This window comes from Panthera leo, chromosome A2 (assembly GCF_018350215.1).
Source record: "Panthera leo isolate Ple1 chromosome A2, P.leo_Ple1_pat1.1, whole genome shotgun sequence".
Lineage (NCBI taxonomy): Eukaryota > Metazoa > Chordata > Mammalia > Carnivora > Felidae > Panthera > Panthera leo.
Genome location: NC_056680.1, coordinates 167,453,231 through 167,472,601, shown reverse-complemented (window position 1 = coordinate 167,472,601; position 19,371 = coordinate 167,453,231). Strand labels below are relative to the sequence as shown.

Genomic DNA, 19,371 nt, shown 5'->3' with positions numbered 1-19,371 from the left:
TGCTGTCCAGCCACCTGTGGCTGCCATGCACTGGGAATGTGTCCAGTCCAAACGGAGACGTGCTGTAAGTGTCAGGTTCTGAAGATGTAGTGGGGAAAGAAGGACATGAAATATCTCATGAATGTGTTTTTGAAACATTGTTTGCAGGTTGAAATGATAGTGTTTTATTTATTTATTTAAAAAAAAATTTTTTTTAACATTTATCTATTTTTGAGACAGAGACAGAGCATGAACGGGGGGAGGGCCAGAGAGAGAGGGAGACACAGAATCCGAAGCAGGCTCCAGGCTCCAGGCTCCGAGCTGTCAGCACAGAGCCCGATGTGGGGCTCGTACTCATGGAGCGTGAGATCATGACCTGAGCCGAAGTTGGATGCTCAACCGACTGAGCCACCCAGGCGCCCCGAAATGATAGTGTTTTAAATATATTGGGCTGCACAAAATATATTGCTAAAATAATTATACCTGGGTTGTTTTGTTTTGTTTTTCTGTTTTTAATGTTGCCACTAGAAAATTTAAAATTGTGTTTGTGGTTAGGGTTCCCATTTCTGTGCCTATCTCAGACTACCTCATAGCTTTTAGTTACACTGTTTTGGAGAATTTAAAGACATTTGTTTTGAATATGGCTTCCCTTTAATGACGACATAATATCTGCATTGTGAAGATGTGGCTGTGTAATTCACAATTACAATAAGACATTCAAAGGCCTTTTTGAAAAAATATCAAAAGAAAGTGTTTTTGGCTGATATCCCTTATATTTTTCTCATACTGGGTTCTTAAATGTGTTTTTTTTCCTTCTGAGAATAAAATTTTTACTCTTGAGTCGAAGAGGGGTCTTTGCTTTTTGGGGAGCAGGCCCTGAGCTGGTGGGTAGGGAAGGTGTTTACTGATGTTTGGGCTGCTTTCTATCCACTCTGCTCCTGTGCAGCTTAAGCTTGGTTTATCTTACTAGGGTTTGTCACTGACTTCTGGAAGATAAAAACTTACCGCTTACATTCCCCTGCCGACAATATCCACAGTCATTTTACAGTGTATTATTATTATTTTTTTAATATTTATTTATTTTTGAGACAGAGACAAACAGAGCATGAATGGAGGAGGGTCAGAGAGAGAGGGAGACACAGAATCCAAAGCAGGCTCCAGGCTCTGAGCTGTCAGCACAGAGCCCGATGTGGGGCTCGAACTCACAAACCGTGAGATCACGACCTGAGCCGAAGTCGGAGGCTCAACCGACTGAGCCACCCAGGCGCCCCTACGGTGTATTATTTTTTTTGAGGAAAAGGCAAAACCAGGACATTGGTATTCATTTTTGCATTGTTTTATTATTGCATAACACTTGTTCACAGGAAAGAATATTTGTTCCCCCTTTTTCCAGTAGTGGTTTTAAAAACAGGTGTTTGTAGGGGCGCCTGGCTGGCTTAGTTGGTAGAATGTGCGACTCTTCCATCTCCAGACGTGAGTTCCAGCCCTATGTTGGGTATAGAGATCTCAATCAGTCAGTCAATCCACATTAAAAAAAAAAAAAATAGGTGTTTGTAGTTAAAAACATGATTGTTTGATTGAATCTGTACCAAATGAGTGCCAGCTTTTTACTTCTCAGGCTCTCTGCCCTCCCTCCCTTCCTCCCTCCATTCAGCTTTTTAAAGCCACCAAATGTGACATCTCATGTCCACGTACTGCAGTGTGTATCTCTAAGGAATGTGGGTATACAATGCCAGTAACATACTTAACAAAATTAACGATTTCTGGGTATTTTTGAAAATATTTACATTTTTCTGTTTTGTCTCAAAATGTCTTTTTACACCTTTCTTTGGAATCAGGATCCATTAAGTCTCCCGTGGCATTTGCTTGTTAACTCATTTAAATTTCTCAGAGCATTCCTCCCTCTCTCCTTTTCCGTTTTCAAAACCTGTGCCGTGCATGGGTGTGTTGAAGAGCCTGGGTCAGCTATCCTGTAGGATGCCCACATTCTGGTAGTTAGCTCTCCAGCTCCAGCTGTTGTGGCACAAACACTCCATAGGTAGCACCCCATATTGCATTTCGTCACAAGTCGGTGTGTGGGTCCCCACATACAGGATGCCAAGATGTATTAGTGACTTCAGGTGAAGGAGGTATTTTCGGAGATAATGAAGGAGGCTGATAGTAGTAGCTTTCTTATGTCCTTCCCTAAAGCTGTGGAGCCCCAGGTGTGGGGACAGAGTGCAGGGCAACACAACAGAGTCGTTGGGGATTCGGGCTGCCCCTGGTGGTTGGCTCTGCTTCCGTTGCCCAACTCTGAAGGTCCGTAGGTGGCATGGGCTAACTGAAGAGTTTCCCACACCCACAGCCCCACCTTGTCCTCTCCATGGAAGTCCTGGAAGATCTTCTTTTGGTCACTTTGGAGTCCCAGCCCCCATCTTTCAGGTGGTTCAGTATCAGTTCTGGGGACAGATCCAGTCTGAGATCATCTGGGTCAGGAAGACTCAGAAGAGGGGCCCCCAGGCCACACTCAGTCCCTGAACCATCTGGCTTGAACCGGCCTCAAGGGGTAGGTAGAAGCTTGCTCCGCCATCTAGCACAGGCTTGGTAGTTCACCAGAGAAAGAAGTAAAGGAGTATCAAAGCTGAAGGGATGCTAAGAGGTGTGGACTCAAAGTAGAAAAGCTCTCAACAGAGGACCTTGGTGCTTTCCCCCGTGAACTTGAAGAGGACAGAGCCGACTCCAGTGACTGCACCTCCTGCCCTGTCATCTGTCAGACCACACGCCGGTGCCAGGTGGTAACTCACGTTGTGTTTGCCGTTCCAGACAATCGAGCACGGGTGCATCCAGGACTTCATGCACCATGGGATTCACCTCCCTCGCAAGTCTCCAGTGCATTCCAGGGTGCGCGAGGTGAGCGAGGCGTGCGGCTTTCTTGGTGATGTTTTTATCCCTAAGAATTAAGTTAATCCCCCACAGGCATCAGCTTAAAGGAGCTTTCTTAGAATCTTGATATTCGGTACCTGGCAGTTTTAACTAGGAAAAGAAAGGTATGTTAAGAGAACCAAACCTTACCCCCAAATTTTTTTAAATTCTTTGACATAAAAATATCCAGAATCCTTACTTTCTAAGTACCACTACCACTTTTCTCAAAAATGGATATTTGGGATTATTTTTATTATTTACTTTCATGCATTTTGATATTCTGTAAACAAATGGAATAAATGTTTTGATAGTTTCTTTTGATCAATTTTGTTTTTATTTTTTAAATTTTATTAAAATTTTTAAAAATGTTTTATTTATTTTTGAGAGAGAGAGAGAGTGTGAGTGGGGGAGGGGCTGAGAGAGAGGGAGACACAGAATCCGAAGCAGGCTCCAGGCTCTGAGTGTCAGCACAGAGCCCTGACATGGGGCTCGAACTCACAAACCACGAGATCATGACCCGAGCCGAAGCCAGACGTTTAACCGACTGAGCCACCCAGGTGCCCCTATTTATTTTTATTATTATTTTATTTTATTTTATTTTGAGAGAGAGAGAGAGAGAACGTTTGTGCAGGCGGGGGAGGGGCAGAGAGAGAAGTGGAGCCAGAGGATCCGAAGCAGGCTCTGTGCTGACAATAGAGAGTCCGATGTGGGTCTTGAACTCGCAAACCTCAAGATCGTGACCTGAGCTGAAGTCTGATACTTAACTGACTGACCACCCAGGAGCCCCAAGATTTGTTTTTAAAAGCTAATTCTAGGGGTGGCTGGCTGGCTCAGTCAGTAGGGCATGCAACTCTTGGTTGCAGGTTCATGAGTTAGGGCCCCACATGTGGCATAGAGTTTACTTAAAAGAAACTTTTTTAAAATGCTAATTTTAGAATTTAGATGTGAATTTTATACTTATATTGTAAATGAGCTGACTAAATAATAAATAAGGCTTTATTTTATTATCAGTGTCATGATGACACTGATAGGTGTTTGATAATCATGACGATCTTGGCAGGAGGAATTGGAAAATGTGGTCTGTTTAGGACCCAAGATCACTGTCCTAAACCAGGAATAATGCCTTGTGTGCTTCATTTTGGCAACTGCATGTCAAGAAGCTAAATGAACAAAGACTATCTCTTTCCTTTTTTGTGTAAGGTATTACTATTATTTGTGGAGTGTAAATATATCAAGCTTGAAAGGATACAAAAACATCTTTACATTATTGGTATGTTAGTTTGAATTATCCATAGGTAAAATACCCAGAGATGAATATATCCAATTATCTCCTGCCTCCTGCCCCAACGACACTTAATCCTAGTGTGGTTTCATTAAATTGTAGGTCAGTTTGGGTCGTTTATTCTACGTATATGATTTGTATTTCAGATACATCATAAGGAATGGTAGCATGTTTATAAATTTGTGACATAATTGCTTCCTTTTTGGTAGAAAATAAAGACTTTTTTTCATATTTGATTTCTGCTCTGGTAGTCTGAGTAATTAAGATATTATATGTATAGATACCACTATTTGATAAACTATGTCAAAATACACAGTTAAAAGGAAGAACATTAAATTTCACTTTTTTTAATTTCACTTTTTGAATGCAGTATATTCCTGGCCTTTAATTCTTATCATTGCTTATAATACATTATAGCTTCTTCCTCAAATCTGCTTTTTTGGTAAACATCACATTTATATGATAAATTATTTTACTGATATGTTGAAAGAAGCTTTAGGAAATGCTTCATATGTCATTTGAAAGTAAAAATCCCCAGGGTGCCTTGGTGGCTCAGTCGGTTAAGTAAGTGTCTGACTCTTGGTTTCAGCTCAGGTCATGTTCTCACAGTGTGTGGGATCCACATCAGGCTCTGTGCTGACAGCATGGAGCCTGCTTGGGATTCTCTCTCTCCCTCTCTCTCTACCCCTCACCTGCTTACGAGTGCTCTCTTTCCCTCTAAATAAATAAATAAACTTAAAAAAAAAAAAAAAAAAGAAAGGAAGTAAAAATTCCCATATTGTTGTTGAAAATCTTCTAACATTAGGTAGTTGTAATGGTTGCCCAACTCTGTAAATATATTACAGTCCATTGAATTATATACTTTAAAAGAGCAGATTTTATGGTACATGATATACAACCTGATAAAGCTACTTAAAAATCTTTCTGTGTATACCATTGATATCAAGACTTGATAATACTATACTCAAAAAAACTATAGGGATGCTTGTGTGGCTCAGTCAGTTAAGCATCCAACTTCTGCTCAGGTCATGATCTTGCGGTTCGTGCGTTCAAGCCCTGCATCGGGCTCTCCACTGTCAGTGTGGAGCCCGCCTGGGATCCTCTGTCCCCCTGTCTCTCTGCCTCTCCCCTGCTTGTTCTCCCTTTCTCTCTCAAAAATAAATAAAGTTAAAAAAAAAAAACAAAAAAACGTATACACTAATATCACTTATCACCATCAGTAAAAATTCCTAAATAACTAGAAGTCAGAAAAAATAATCCCTAGACTGTGTGAAATTGATTCAGGTTCACTTAAAGTATAATCTCTTGTTTGATAGTCTGTTTTAATTTTTATTTTCCACTTTTCACTAATATAGTTTTAGTTCCAAGAGTGGTGAATTAAGGAAGTAAGGCAAAGCTGATAGTTGCTGGGGATGAGTCTGAAGAGTTTCAGAGAGATTCTGGCTGGTGAAAAGGGCAGTAGAAAAGGGACAAAGCAGTGGAAGCTGAGTGCACAGCCCCTTCTCTGATTGTTCCTCAGTTTGGGAAGGACTTGCCATCCAAATTAAGCTGACCTGGTGAGGGGCCACTGAACAGTGACACCCACTGTGAGACGTGTGCCTGTTTCGGAGGCTCATTATAGGTTTTTGGAACCACAGATGTGGGACCAGAAACAGGCTGTAGAAGCCATGTAGACTGACTCTTCCACACACTCTTTTTCCACTTCACCCCAAAGGGCTGAGGTCTCTGTGAACTTTTTCTGAGGTTATTTGGTTATTGCTAGAAGAGTAGAAACTACAACCGAAACCTTTTTGTAGCCCAAGATCATTGATCTTTGTTTCTGCCACTGGTTTCTTTCACGTGATCACCTTTATGCGTTGAGAACCAATAGCATATGTATCACTGTATCTTCTCCTCTTAGGAAAGAATTATCCAGACTTGTGAAGCAGGAAGGACAATTTTGGTGGAGAGAACAATCTGTCCTCTGTGTTGAAAATAGGATCTTAAGTGCTCTTTTTAAAAACATTACCTTTCTTTTCTTCTTTTCTTGACTCTTAGGTGCTGAGCTATTTTCATCATCAAAAGAAGGTTCGTCAGGGAGTGGAAGAGATGCTTTATAGATTATATAAACCCATCCTTTGGAGAGGACTAAAGGTACTGTTAGTCTGTCCATGTTTAGAACGTGCTAATTATGCTGTCGAATGTATCATGCTCTAGTTCAGAATTGTGATGACGTAGTAACGAAAACTGGAAGCTTTGTGAAATTTGGGGACATATGTTTTTTATTTTTTTATTAAGAAGATCTGAATTGGTTAAGTGCTGACTACACAGTAGGAAGGGGTTTGTCATGCTGTGTAAACCAGCAGAGGCGTTGGGAGTCTGCAGAGCTGAGCTTGGCCATCCTGGCCCTTCTGTTGATGACTGGGAGACAGGATGACACCCTTCCAGGGAGAGAACACTAGTACTTTTCAACATGGTAAATCTGGTCTTGGGAGGGATATAGTCACTGTTTCTTAGTGACATAAAGTGGACATTGAGTCTTTTAATATCTGTCAGTACTGAGCCAAGAGTTTGGTTTAGCTCACGGAAGGTCTTCTAGGTTTGGCCAGTTTTAAATACTGTAATTGTCTTTAATTTGTAAGTAAGTCTATACTGAGATACTTAGAAGCATTTAAGAAATCCACACTGAAGCCTTTGAATGCTTGCTCTTTGGATTCTGAAACACTGTTTCCTTATTCCAGGCCCGAAATTCTGAAGTCCGGTCCAATGCTGCCCTGTTGTTCATTGAAACATTTCCTATCAGAGACCCAAACTTCAATGCCATTGAAATGGATAGTGAAATCCAGAAACAGTTTGAAGAACTCTATGTATGTATTGCATGTGGCTGAGCCCCCTATGAGGTCAGCTCTGTCTGCGCCCAGTATGCATCCTGGCTTCTCCTGTCCTGCCTGTGTGCTGCCCTCAGATGGCAAGGTTTCCAGATCTTCACCTTCTTCTGAGAAACCCATTTTCTCCCTGGTGCCTTCTGTGACAGCTTGGACCCGATGGCGTTCTTTTCTTTTTCTCTTTGTCTCCTGTGGAACGTCTAATTATTTATTCTGTATATAGTTTTAAATGTTTTTTGTGTATTCTTGTCTCCCCAGCATAGAGGCAGTATGACATGTGGTTAAAGATCCCCAGATTTGATTCCACTTCACAGTTAAGAGTTGTGTAATTTTGGGCAGGTCACTAACTTTTCTGTGTCTTTGCAAATTGGGGATGCTGATATTGCCTGCTCTAAGTGGTGGGGTCGTGTGCATGAACAAACCTGGTGATGTTTTAAGGCGAGTCTATAAATAATGCTTGTTGCAATGGAATTTTCACATGACTGCTTTTTCAGATGAGACATGAGAACATTAGGATGCCACGTTTATTTCCAAGGATGCTGCGGGTCTTTTTCAGGTGGCTGGAATGTGCTGGCTTCTGCTTATTTCTCTACATTGCCTTACATTTCCAGGGCTTCCTAACACAAGCTAAAAAGTGCTTCCTGGTCAGTAGAATAAAATTTTAGAAAGTGATAGCAAAAGTGTTCTGATAATGATGGTTACCCATGGCACTTTATTTTTTAACTTAATGAAAAATCTCAGGCATGCAGAAAGTTGAAACAGTAGTGTAAAGAATATGTGTAGATTTGGCTCTTTGTATGCAAATACACACACGTGCATGTGTATACACACACACACATACACACCCACACACACAGGCATACGCACTTACATACAGACACACGCATGCCTACAATGGACAGTTAGTAGTATTTATCCACATATATTTACCTAAAATTCCCTTTGAGAATCATTACTTTTGTGGGAATAATGGGCAAATCAAAATTAGATTTTGGTACTTTTAGCCAAAAAACTATGAAAAACTTTTGCTCTTTTTAACTCTGGTGTCCAAATCTATGAACTGTTGTTTTTACCTGAAATGTGTGTGTCTGCCTTGGACGTGGTGACCAACAGGGTGCTGCCAGTCCAGCCGGCACATGTCTCCTATTGTACCTCACGGAGTACACGTGGCCCTCCTGCTCCTGAGTGGAACGTACGAGCAGGCCGCCGCGGACAGCCTGACGGGGACCTCCTGAGGCCTTGTGCTGGGCGTCAGCATACATAGCAACTGAGAGCGTGCAGTCACATTTTGTTTCGGATTCCACTTCCCCCTTCATAAGTCTGGGCTTGACCAAATTACTTAATTTCTCTTGAGTCCCATTTCTTCTTTAAAACTGGGAATAATACTCAGTAGGATTGTGATAAGGTTTCAATGAAAAATTAAATATAAAGCATTTAGCATTACCATGACAGTGGTTATAGGTGAGATTGAAAGTGCACTTATCTTGAGAAGTACTGAGTAGAATAAGTGCTAATGTAAAATTGTTGAAACGCATATTGTGCACTTGAAATTAATTTAACACTGTATGTTAACTACAATGGAATTAAAATTTTAAAAACACGTAGAAAAAATAACTGGCTATTATTCTCCATAGGAACATTAAAAATAGGTAAAGTGATGTGATCACCTAATACAATATTAGGAACATATTGGTGAATCCTGTGTCTCTTGCACTAGAAACTGAAGTGAATTTCTGGAGATGAGTTTAGTACTCATTTACAAGGTGAAAGGTGTGTAGAGAGCTGTTGGTCTCTTGGAGATGGAGATGCTATCAATGGCTTGGTGGCTTGGATATTCTTAGAATATTGGCTAATGAGTGGTGTAACTGTATCTCTATTCCATTAAAAATCCTTTGTATTAGGGGCGCCTGGGTGGCTCAGTCGGTTGGGCGTCCGGCTTCGGCTCAGGTCACAATCTCGCGGTCCGTGAGTTCGAGCCCCACGTCGGGCTCTGGGCTGATGGCTCAGAGCCTGGAGACTGCTTCCAGTTCTGTGTCTCCCTCTCTCTCTGCCCCTCCCCCGTTCATGCTCTGTCTCTCTCTGTCTCAAAAATAAATACAAAACATTAAAAAAAAAATCCTTTGTATTATAAATTGAAGGAGTCTTACTGTGAGGACATCACACTTGGTAGAAATACTATATGAATAAATATGTTTACAAGCTACGAAGTTTAGTGTAATTTTAGCAGTTGTGTAATATGTACATGTTAATAAGTTTAAGAAGCAGGACCTTATGAAATAAGGTGAAAATAAATTATGGTGAAAAATAAATTATGCATAGGAATGGCAAATTCTTATTAGAGAAAATACCTATAAGAGATGCCAAACCTTTGTTAGACTCGAGCTAATAGACCATATGAAGACTAGAACACAGAGGGGCACCTGGGTGGCTCAGTCGGTTAAGCGTCGACTCTTGATCTCTGCTCAGGTCATGATCTCAGAGTTTGTGGGTTTGTCGGGTTGTATGCCGACAGTGTGGAGCCTGCTTGGGATTTTCTCTCCCCCTCTCTCTGCCCCTCCCATGCTCGTACATTCTCTCTCCCTCTCTCAAAATAAATAAAAAAAAAAAGAGACTGGAATGCAGAGTAATCTATATTCAGATTAATCATTGTAAATTTTGTTTTTACTTTATTAACTTATTAAAAATAAAAATTATTAAATGATAGGGGCGTCTGGAGCATGTGACTTTTGATCTCAGGGTTGTGAGTTTGAGCCCTATGGTGTAAAGTTTACCAAAAAATGAGATCTTTAAAAAAATTATTAAGTAATATTTTATTTGAATATTAATTATTGAAGTTAAATGTTTTTTCAGAACAATAATTACATTCTACAACATTCCTCTAGAATATAGTGGATTGTAGGGGCACCTGGGTGGCTCAGTCAGTTAAGTGACTGGCTCCTGGTGTCGGCTCAGGTCACGATCTCATGGTTTCGTGGGTTCAAGCTCTGCATTGGGCTCTGCGCTGGCAGCCTGGAGCCTGCTTGGGATTCTCTCTCTCCCCCCACCCCTTCTGTCTCTGTCTGTCCCTCCCCCCGCAACTTGTGCTTTCTCTGTCTCTCTCAAAATAAATAAACTTTAAATACATTAAAAAAAGATTGTAGAAAACATTGATGTTATAGTTGCTTAAGATTATGTATTAGTGGAGATAGGTTTATATTTTTCAAGGATCAAAACTTATCAGTCTCATAAAAGTGAGATGTCAGTGTCTAAATGGAGTTTTAAAAGAATACTTTAAAAATTAAAAACAATAAGAGTTTCAGCTTTAATAGGGAAAGGCTTGTATGTAAGCACCATATCCTGTGGAGGCCGTGACTCCCTTTTGGGGGTGAAATGAACTCATGGGAAATCATCAAAGCCTATGAAATAGTTTCCGTCCATCCTTCTTTGTTTGCAGGGCATTTTTGGGGTGGTATGTGTCTCTGAGTGTTTGAATCCCAAAGTGTTATTTTTTTTCCCCTGGCACCTAATTTATAGTTTGGCCAGGTAGAAGAATTGTATGTTCAAAGTAATTTTTTTTTCCCAGGACTGCTAAAATATTGTGCAGTGTTTTCTAGCATGAAGTGCTTTTGAAACTTTTAAGGATTTTTTCTATGCCTTGATTTTCCCCACCCCTGCTGGTTTACCAAGATATTCAGTCTGTTAGTTTGAATTTGCTTTTTCTCAATGCCTGTTCTTTCCTAACGCCTTTTAGGAGGCAGTGCAGTATAATAAAGAGCAGTCAGAAAACTGTCCCTGCAACAGGCCAGATGATAATGAATTTAAGTCCGTGGGCCACATGGTCACAGCTATTCTACTCTGCCATTGTGGAACAGAAGCAGTCATGGACTGCACAGAAATGAGAGTGTGGTTTGTTCCAGTAAAACTGCATTTGAGGACACCAAAATTTGAATTTCATGGAATGTTCACATGTCACAAAATATTATTCTTTTGGTTTTTTCCAAGCATTTAGAAATGAAAAACCATTCTTAGGCATTGTGGGCCACACACAGATGAGCCTGGGCCAGATTTGGTCTGCAGGTCAGCTCAGAGTTCATGACCCTGTTGGACCAGGTACTGAGTAAATGAGAATGAGTTTTCATGGGGATTGATAAAGGAGATAATCCAATAAATAAGAGTAATGGTTATATCCTGGTGTCCTCCTTGTGCCTCACCTGTTCTTTCATACTCTTGTTATGTTTGTGATTCTCGAACTTGAGTAGTGTGGAGACTTTCTTTTGGAGGTAAAACATGGAGGCCTCCTGTGAGTGTCTGTGGATGTCGAAATGGAGTGATTTTCCTTTGGAAGGAGCATCATGAGTTATGTGCCATTGCTTTGAGTGACTTTGTCGTCACGGCGATTGATTGGAAATCCGGATCTGGGCTCTGGACTCGTATGAGACTGTGTCCTTATAAGTTGATTATCCAGAATATATCTTTGAAGAATGATACTGAAAGTAATTCACAGAAAACAAAATCTATAAAACTTGTGAATAGTTCTTCAGATTCCAAAAGTTCTCTTATTTCTTTATTTTGCTGTTTGTTTTTTCCCTGATGACCTGTCATCTTGACTTTTCTATCTTATTGTTTTTCAATTTTTTAAAAAATTATTTTAGAGAGTGTGAGTTGGGGAGAGGGGCAGAGGGAAAGCAAGAGAATCCCAAGCAGGCTCCATGCTCAGTGCAGAGCCCGACGTGGGACTCAATCCCACGACCCTGGGATCATGACCTGAGCCGAAATCAAGAGTCTGATCCTCAACTGACTGAGCCATCCCGCACCCCTTGGGTAACATTTCAATGACCCTTTTAACAGTTTTGTTTGAATCTGTGTCTGAATAAGACCCATGCATGTGATCGGCCAATAGATTGATAAGACCCTGTCCAGTAACCTCAGTCTCTCATTTTTGCTTGCTAGTTGTTGAAGAAGCCAAATTATTCTTTTATTTCCTGAAGCCTGGGGACATATCCCTGTGGCATAATTGTTGTGTTCCTTTGCCTCCTGTATATCCTGAGTATCATTAGGTGCAGAGTTGATCAGTTACTTTTGTGGGGGTTTTTGTTTGTTGTATCAGGTGGTTTTGTTTGTTTGTTTTTAGTGTTTATTTATTTTTGAGAGAGGAAGAGAGACAAAGCACGAGTGGGGAAGGGGCAGAGAGAGAGGAAGACACAGAACCTAAAGCAGTGTACAGGCTCTGGGCTGAGAGCAGAGAACCCGATGCGAGGCTTGAACCCACAAACCGTGAGATCATGACCTGAGCCGAAGTTGGATGCTCAACCAACTGAGCCACCCAGGTGCCCCAGTTGTTTCAGGTTCTTAGTGGTGCTGTTGTGTACTCCATCCAGAGATGACATCTTGTTTCTTTCTGTATTCAGAACGACTGATAACCATTTTGGCTAGGTCATAATCTCACGGTTCAGGTGAGTTTGAGCCCCGCGTCGGGCTCTGTGCTGACAGCTCAGAGCCTGGAGCCTGGTTGGGATTCTGTGTCTCCCCCTCTCTCTGCCTCTCCCCTGCTCGTGCTCTGTCTCTCTCTGTCTCTTGAAAATGAATAAAAATGTTAGAAAAAAAATTTTTAACGAGTAGAATTACTTTATTCTGGTCTTTCAGCCTTTTGGAAATTCAAGAGAGTGGTTTACATAGGCTGTGTCTGTAGGATCGACTCACATCTGCATACCTCGCTGAAGGTGGGGCTGGTGTTTGAGGCTCTACTGTCACAGAGTCCTGTAGATAGGATTGGCAGCTATGGTACCCATGTGTCTGGGTTGTCTTCTTTAAATGCACAATTATAGAAATGATAAATAGTAAGAGATGTGTAAGTCTGTATATGACCAGTATTTCTAGGACTTAAAATGTCTGTTGTGAATGCTGAGAGGGCTGATGTATAAAGCAAATATTGATATAAAGGGAGCTGATCTAAGATTTTTAAGTCTTTTTTCCCCCCTCCAATTTACAGAGCCTTTTAGAAGATCCTTATCCGATGGTCCGTTCTACAGGGATCCTTGGTGTTTGTAAAATAACTTCCAAATACTGGGAAATGATGCCTCCGACCATTCTTATTGATCTCCTCAAGAAAGTAACTGGGGAATTGGCATTTGACACAAGCTCAGCTGACGTGCGCTGTTCTGTCTTTAAGGTAGGATTTAAAATTATATAAGCAATATTTACTTACAGAATAATTAGAAAATACAGAGAAAGAACAATTTTTAAATAACCCATAATTCTTCCCAATTGATAAAGCACCACGGACATTTTTGTTGTACATCCAAAGTAACATTTTTAAAAACCAAATTGAAAGTGTTTTCTACAAAAAAGTCTTACTTGAAATAATACTGATTTTAGTGTATGGCCAGGGTGGGTGGTGCACATTTTTTTTTAAAGGAGGAACTATATATAGTACTTAATTTTTTATTTTAATTTCTTTTAATGTTTATTCATTTTTGAGAGAGAGGGAGGGAGGGGGAGAGAGAGAGAGAGAGGGAGGGAGGGAGAGAGGGAGACAGAGTGTGAAAGAGGGAGGGGCAGAGAGAGAGGGAGACACAGAATCCGAAGCAGCTCCAGGCTCCGAGCTGTCAGACACTTAACTGACTGAGCCACCCATGTGCCCCCAAGTTTTTAAAATTATATTAAAACTGACTTTTTTGGTATACCATATGTACTTTTAACAAGAACCTACAAAACTGTCCTTTCTCCCATCATCCAGTTTCAGCAGTTAATCAGGACACATTGGTCTTGCTCGTCTTTACAGTCCATTGTCTCCCACTGTCGATTAATTTGAAGCAAATCCAGGACTGCATATCAGCTCATCTGTAAATATTTCAGTGTGATGGTGAAAACATAAGGTCTCTTTATAGTTAATCGCAATAATACTGTAATAATATCGTGTGGTGACAGATGGTAACTGCACTTCTGGCGAACACAGCCTGATGTATGGAATTGTCGAACCACTGTGTCGTACACCTGAAACGAATAGGATATCGTATGTCTACTCTAATTCCAATAAAAAAGAAAAGAGGTCTCCTTAAAAAATCCTTTTTCCTAATAACTGGAAAGTAAAGGTGGAGCATATCAGATCTTTAGACTGGTACCTGGTCTGAGGTTGGGCAGGTCACTGGACCACCCATCTGAGGTACGTGTGACTGTCGCCATGTGTCGTGAGTCTCCCAGATGGGGGGCTCTGCTTTCCGTGCAGTATTGAGTCAAGAAATCTGAGAATTCATGGGCTATTAAAAAAACGTGAAAGGATTGTTAGGTCCCAGCTTTGGACACAAATTGACTCCGGAGCCTTCGCTACCACCAATTGTTCTGTGTTTCTTTCAGTTCTAAAAATCTTTTAAAATTTAGCTAAGAGAAACATTGAAGAATTATTTCATAACTGCTTTAAATCTGAAGAAATTATACTAATTCATTAGAAGTATGCTTTTCATTTATTTTATTTTGTTTTTATTTTATTTTTTTCTATGTTTGTTTATTTTTGAGAGAGAGACAGCGCGAACAGGGTAGGGGCGGAGAGAGAGGGAGACACAGAATCCGAAGCAGGCTCTAGGCTCTGAGCTGTCAGCACTCAGCCCAACGCGGGGCTCGAAGCCATGAACCGTGAGATCATGACCTGAGCCAAATTCGGACACTTAACTGACTGAACCACTCAGGCACCCCAGAAACATGCTTTTTATACGAAATTGTTTTAGAAAAGTGTTACTATCTGTAGGTATATTTATTTATTTCACTAGTAGTTCATTAGTAAGGATGGAACTGAATATTGTTTTAACTGTACTTTTCACTGTTTATGTTCTAAATTTGAACTGTTTATATTTCTCCTTTTTTGTAGTGTCTGCCAATAATTTTGGATAACAAATTAAGCCATCCGTTATTAGAACAGCTTCTGCCTGCACTAAAATACAGTCTCCATGACAATTCCGAGAAAGTGAGAGTGGCTTTTGTTGATATGCTGCTGAAAGTCAAAGCCGTGCGGGCTGCTAAGGTAGGACAGGCAGGATTTTATCATTGAGGGTGTGACATAAATAAGTACTTCGCTTTCGTCAGCAGAAAGACAAAGCAGTTTTAATTCTGAGAGTTTCAGTAATCACATTTAAACTACTCGATATCTGATATGTTCTACCAATTTGTGTCATAAAATTTTATTTGTTTTGTGATTTTCACTGAAGTTTCTAGAAATACCATTAATGTGTGTTTTCTTTTTGAAAGACATTAGTGCAAGCAGCTGCTACCTTAAATGATATTTTTATCATATACATGAAAGCTTTTGTTCAAATACTGAAATACTTGCCACATAGTAACTACTTATTTTTTTTTATTTTTATTTTTTTAACGTTTATTTATTTTTGAGACAGAGAGAGAGCATGAGTGGGGGAGGGTCAGAGAGAGGGAGGGAGACACAGAATCTGAAACAGGCTCCAGGCTCTGCACTGTCAGCACAGAGCTCGACGCAGGGCTCGAACTCACAGACCGTGAGATCATGACCTGAGCCGAAGTCGGACGCTTAACCGACTGAGCCACCCAGGCGCCCCCATAGTAACTACTTAAATATTCCTGGGAAAATGATGAATGTGAGGCTTCCCCCCTTCACATTTTATAGGAAGAAGCAAAGAAGTGAGCATTGTGTCATGATGCATGTTGTGACGTGTGAACTTTGAAGGGAGGTTGTTTTCCTTTAGCTTGAGTCCTACTCAGTTTTTGGCTAAAAATTTCAGTTAGCAGCTTTTTAACTTCCTTTGGTAACACTGTGGCTTTTCTTCTCCATGTAATACTTGTCTGAAATTTACTTTAAAGTGCTGTTGTCACAGCACAGAATTTGGGAACAACCTGACCACACAGACGTGTGGTGTGCTCATGCGATGGGAGAGTGTCCTGTGGCCATGACAAGGGATGAGCTCACATGGAAATACCACTGAGACACGAGGAAAAGCAAGTGTAGATGTGTGTGTAGTGTGCCGCCAGCTGTATAAAATGGGAAACATACATATGTATTTGTTCAGACAGGAAAATCTTCCTAGAGGAAAATAAGGAATTAATAATGGTTGCTTGAGGTGAGGGGGATTGGATGTCCAGGGATGGGGCACTGGAGAGGCCAGGATACTTACGGCTTTATGTTTCGTGAATTTTGAATTCTGAATTTCTGTTGTTCAAAAGAAAAAGGCACCAAAAACCAAAGACTGTTTTACATGACCTCCATAGCACCACTCCCCCATGTCCTACCCAGTCGCCCATCTGTGTGTGCTGTTTCTGACTCCGCTCTGGCCCTTTCATCTGTTTGCACATCCGTGGCCCTGGGACACACTGCTGTACTGCTAACAGTTCCCATGACGTCTTGGAGCGTGTCCTCCAGCTTTGTTCTTCTTTCAGAGGTTTTTGGCTGGTTTAGGTCCTTTGCATTTCCATATGTATTTAAGAGTCAGCATGTCTGTTTCAGCAAAAATGCTGGCTGCAGTTTTTACCCTGTTTGTTATAACAGCTTAATAAAACTGAGTAGTTCTGAGTCTTTAACGTTTGGCCTAGTGTTGTTGGCCTCGTGTTGTTTGAAGTGTTGTTTGGCCTAGTGTTGTTTGAAGTGCAGCCTTGTTTGCAGAGGAGTGTTGAGGTAGTGACTGGTGAGGAAATGGAGAGAATAGCTGGTTTTTCTTGATTACTGGGTCTACCCAAGAGAATATCGTAGAGACCAAGTAAGATGAAGACAAAAGTTCTTTGACCGGGGAGTTTGAATTTTTAGGAGAGTGGGAAGAGCAGAGAAAGAAAGCATAATGTTTTATTGAGATGCCTCTTCCATCTTGATCCTTAGCTCTGCAAAAGCCAGGCAGGGAGTGCCACAGCTGTGAGGTCTCTGGAAGGGTTTGTGGGGTGTCCATGCTAGGACTCCTGGAAGATCAAGGCCACCAGTCGGTAAGCATGTGGAGACGCAGCTAACAGGAAGCGGAAGTGGCTGATCGTCCACCATGTCAGGATGACCAGGGTCTGTTCTACTCTGTCAGACACTGGTCATGCCTGGTGTTAGTAATGGACACAATTAGCATTTTAGAAGCGAAAGACCAGTTACGGATTTGCTTGCTTTCGTGTCTGTTGCAGATATCAGCCTGCTGGTGATATGTTTGCATAAAATAAAACCTCAGGTAATCGAAACAAAATGAATCAGAATCCTAGGCTAATCAGAATTGTTCTGCATTTTATTTTTTTTTAATGTTTATTTTTTATTTATTTTGAGAAAGAGAGACAGAGCACGAACAGGGGAGGGGCAGAGAGAGAGGATCCAAAGCAGGCTCCATGCTTAGCACAGAGCCTGGGCTGAAATCAAGAGCCAGACACTTAACCAACTGAGCCATCCAGGTACCCCTGCTCTGCATTTTATTTGAGAAAAGTGAATCAGAGAAAAACAAGCGAATATGGGGAGTTTCTGGAAAGGCAGACTTGCGGGAAATGTTAGTTTTAAGAGTCACACCTGGAACCTTGACATTTGGTAAAAGTGCTGATGGCTAGTTCCCATTCAAGATGGTCTAGTCTCCATGACGGCCCAGGAGTCAACTCTTTAATGTGAATGGGGACAGTCATGAAAGACCTCTCAGGTACTGGCTCTGTGGCTGGGCTGTTGTGCTGGGCTCTGGGATGTTTCTTGGTTGTATTCCTTGTAGCCGGGTTGGAGCTCTGAGGTTTTGAGTCTTGAAGAGCCCCTGCTTACCTGAGTTCTCAAGGTGAGGACTTCCTCTTTCCTCTTGGGTTTCCCCTCTTGGGAACTGTGTTGCTGTGCACGTTCTGAAGTTGACATTTACTAATGGCAGAATTATCTTGACCCGCAAGTTCTCACGTGGGGAAAGTGTGATGCTCCTGCTGAGGGTACTGTTGCCCAGAGGAAGTCAGCAATCTGGAGGTATCCGCTCTGTCCCTTAGGCTATCTGCTTCCATTCTGCATCAGTGTATGGCCTGCACACCACTCTCGCCTACCTTCCTGTGATGTTGCAGGCGGCTTAGTAGAGCAGGTGAACTGTCAGTCCATTCATTGGTTATTTTAGTCTTGGGTTGAATCTGCTTTTGCATGGTTGTGAAATTGCGCCGGATAGTTACGTGCACTTGAATGTTTTGGGAAGTGTTTTTTACTGGTGTCATTGTTACCCACAGATGTGCTGTTTAGGGCTGCACCTCAGTACATTCGCACTCAAAACCAGTGATCCATCTGGACTGACACTCAGGCAGGAAGGGAGCAGGGGAGGTGGTCAAAGCTGTCAGATCCTTGGACTCATTGCCACCTTCTTCTCTTGAACCTCGAAAGCACTGCCTTTCACTTTTGAGTAAGAGTCTCCAGTCACTCTCTGAGTCAGTGCTGGAGTTAGCTGGCAGTGGGCTCTCTTCTGTGAAGATGCCTGCCCCTGGCAGGACAAGGGCTGAGAACACTGTCGTCTCTGTGTGGCTTACTGCTGGAAGCACGGGGGTGCTATTTGCTTCCCCCGGTACCAGCGTGAGTAGAAGTGTTTGGTGTAGGGCTTGGGCTTAGTTATTGTCTTTACTCCAAAAACTTTTTCAGAAGTACCATGAGGTGTCTGAGCAGAAGTGTCCTCGGACATTTCTGGGAGAAGTGATCAGTAGCGTCAGATGCTCAGAGGTTTCCTGTAAGGGGAGGCGTGAATATGTTCATCTGGATTTTTAATAGGAGGTCATTATGATCTTGGCAAGAACAAGTTCAGTGAGGGTAGAAGCCATGTTTCTATGGGTTGAGGTGTAGTGGGTAGGTAGAGGCGGGTTCCAGGGTGGGAGGTAAAGTGAGCTGCAAGAAGACAGGAAATTCAAGCAGAGTTTCATGGGGAGGCTTTTTGTTTTAGGGTTTGGAATGAGTTGAAAAATACTTAAATGCTGATGAGAAAGATCTAGCTGAAAATACTGGAAAGAGGGACTGGCTGTTGGAGGCAGGTCTTCGAGGAGCATGCATGTCATGGTGTCCCCACTAGACAGGTGAGGAGACCACCAGATGCCAGCTGAGAAGTGACTGGGACAGGATTTGAACATTTCACCATGAGAATCTATTTTCTGTCTACTAGTTTTTCTCTTGTCTGGAGTGTCTTGCTTACAAGTTTGGCCCTTTTCTGTAGGCGGTGGACAACTTTGAGGCTTTTGACTGGAGGGCTATGGGACAGTTGTGGCTGTGCAGCAGCTGTAAGGTGGGCTAGAGGAGGCCGGTGGTCATCTAGGCGAGCTGGCACTGCAGAGGGAGGCAGGGATGCACCAGAGGGTGCTGCCCCCTGTGGGCAGTGGACCAGGTACCACTGGGGTTCAGGGGTGATGCCTCTGTTCTCCACGGTACGGAATGGGGTGTCCACTTCAGCTTTCTGTGTC

General features: G+C 41.9%; 1 protein-coding gene across 15 annotated transcripts in view; it reads left to right on the top strand.

Annotated features, from left to right (window-relative positions):
- Positions 1 to 19,371, top strand: part of NCAPG2 (non-SMC condensin II complex subunit G2) — a 74,110-nt gene that overhangs the window by 17,091 nt on the left and 37,648 nt on the right. For all 15 annotated transcript variants that reach the window (XR_006199445.1, XR_006199444.1, XR_006199446.1 and 12 more), the window contains 5 exons: positions 2,782 to 2,868; positions 6,200 to 6,295; positions 6,883 to 7,008; positions 12,995 to 13,174; positions 14,867 to 15,019. Coding sequence is in view for 11 of the 15 variants with exons in the window: in XM_042927256.1 (XP_042783190.1) it covers positions 2,782 to 2,868; positions 6,200 to 6,295; positions 6,883 to 7,008; positions 12,995 to 13,174; positions 14,867 to 15,019 (642 nt within the window). In the remaining 4 variants the exon portion in view is untranslated. The remainder of the gene's footprint in view (positions 1 to 2,781; positions 2,869 to 6,199; positions 6,296 to 6,882; positions 7,009 to 12,994; positions 13,175 to 14,866; positions 15,020 to 19,371) is intronic.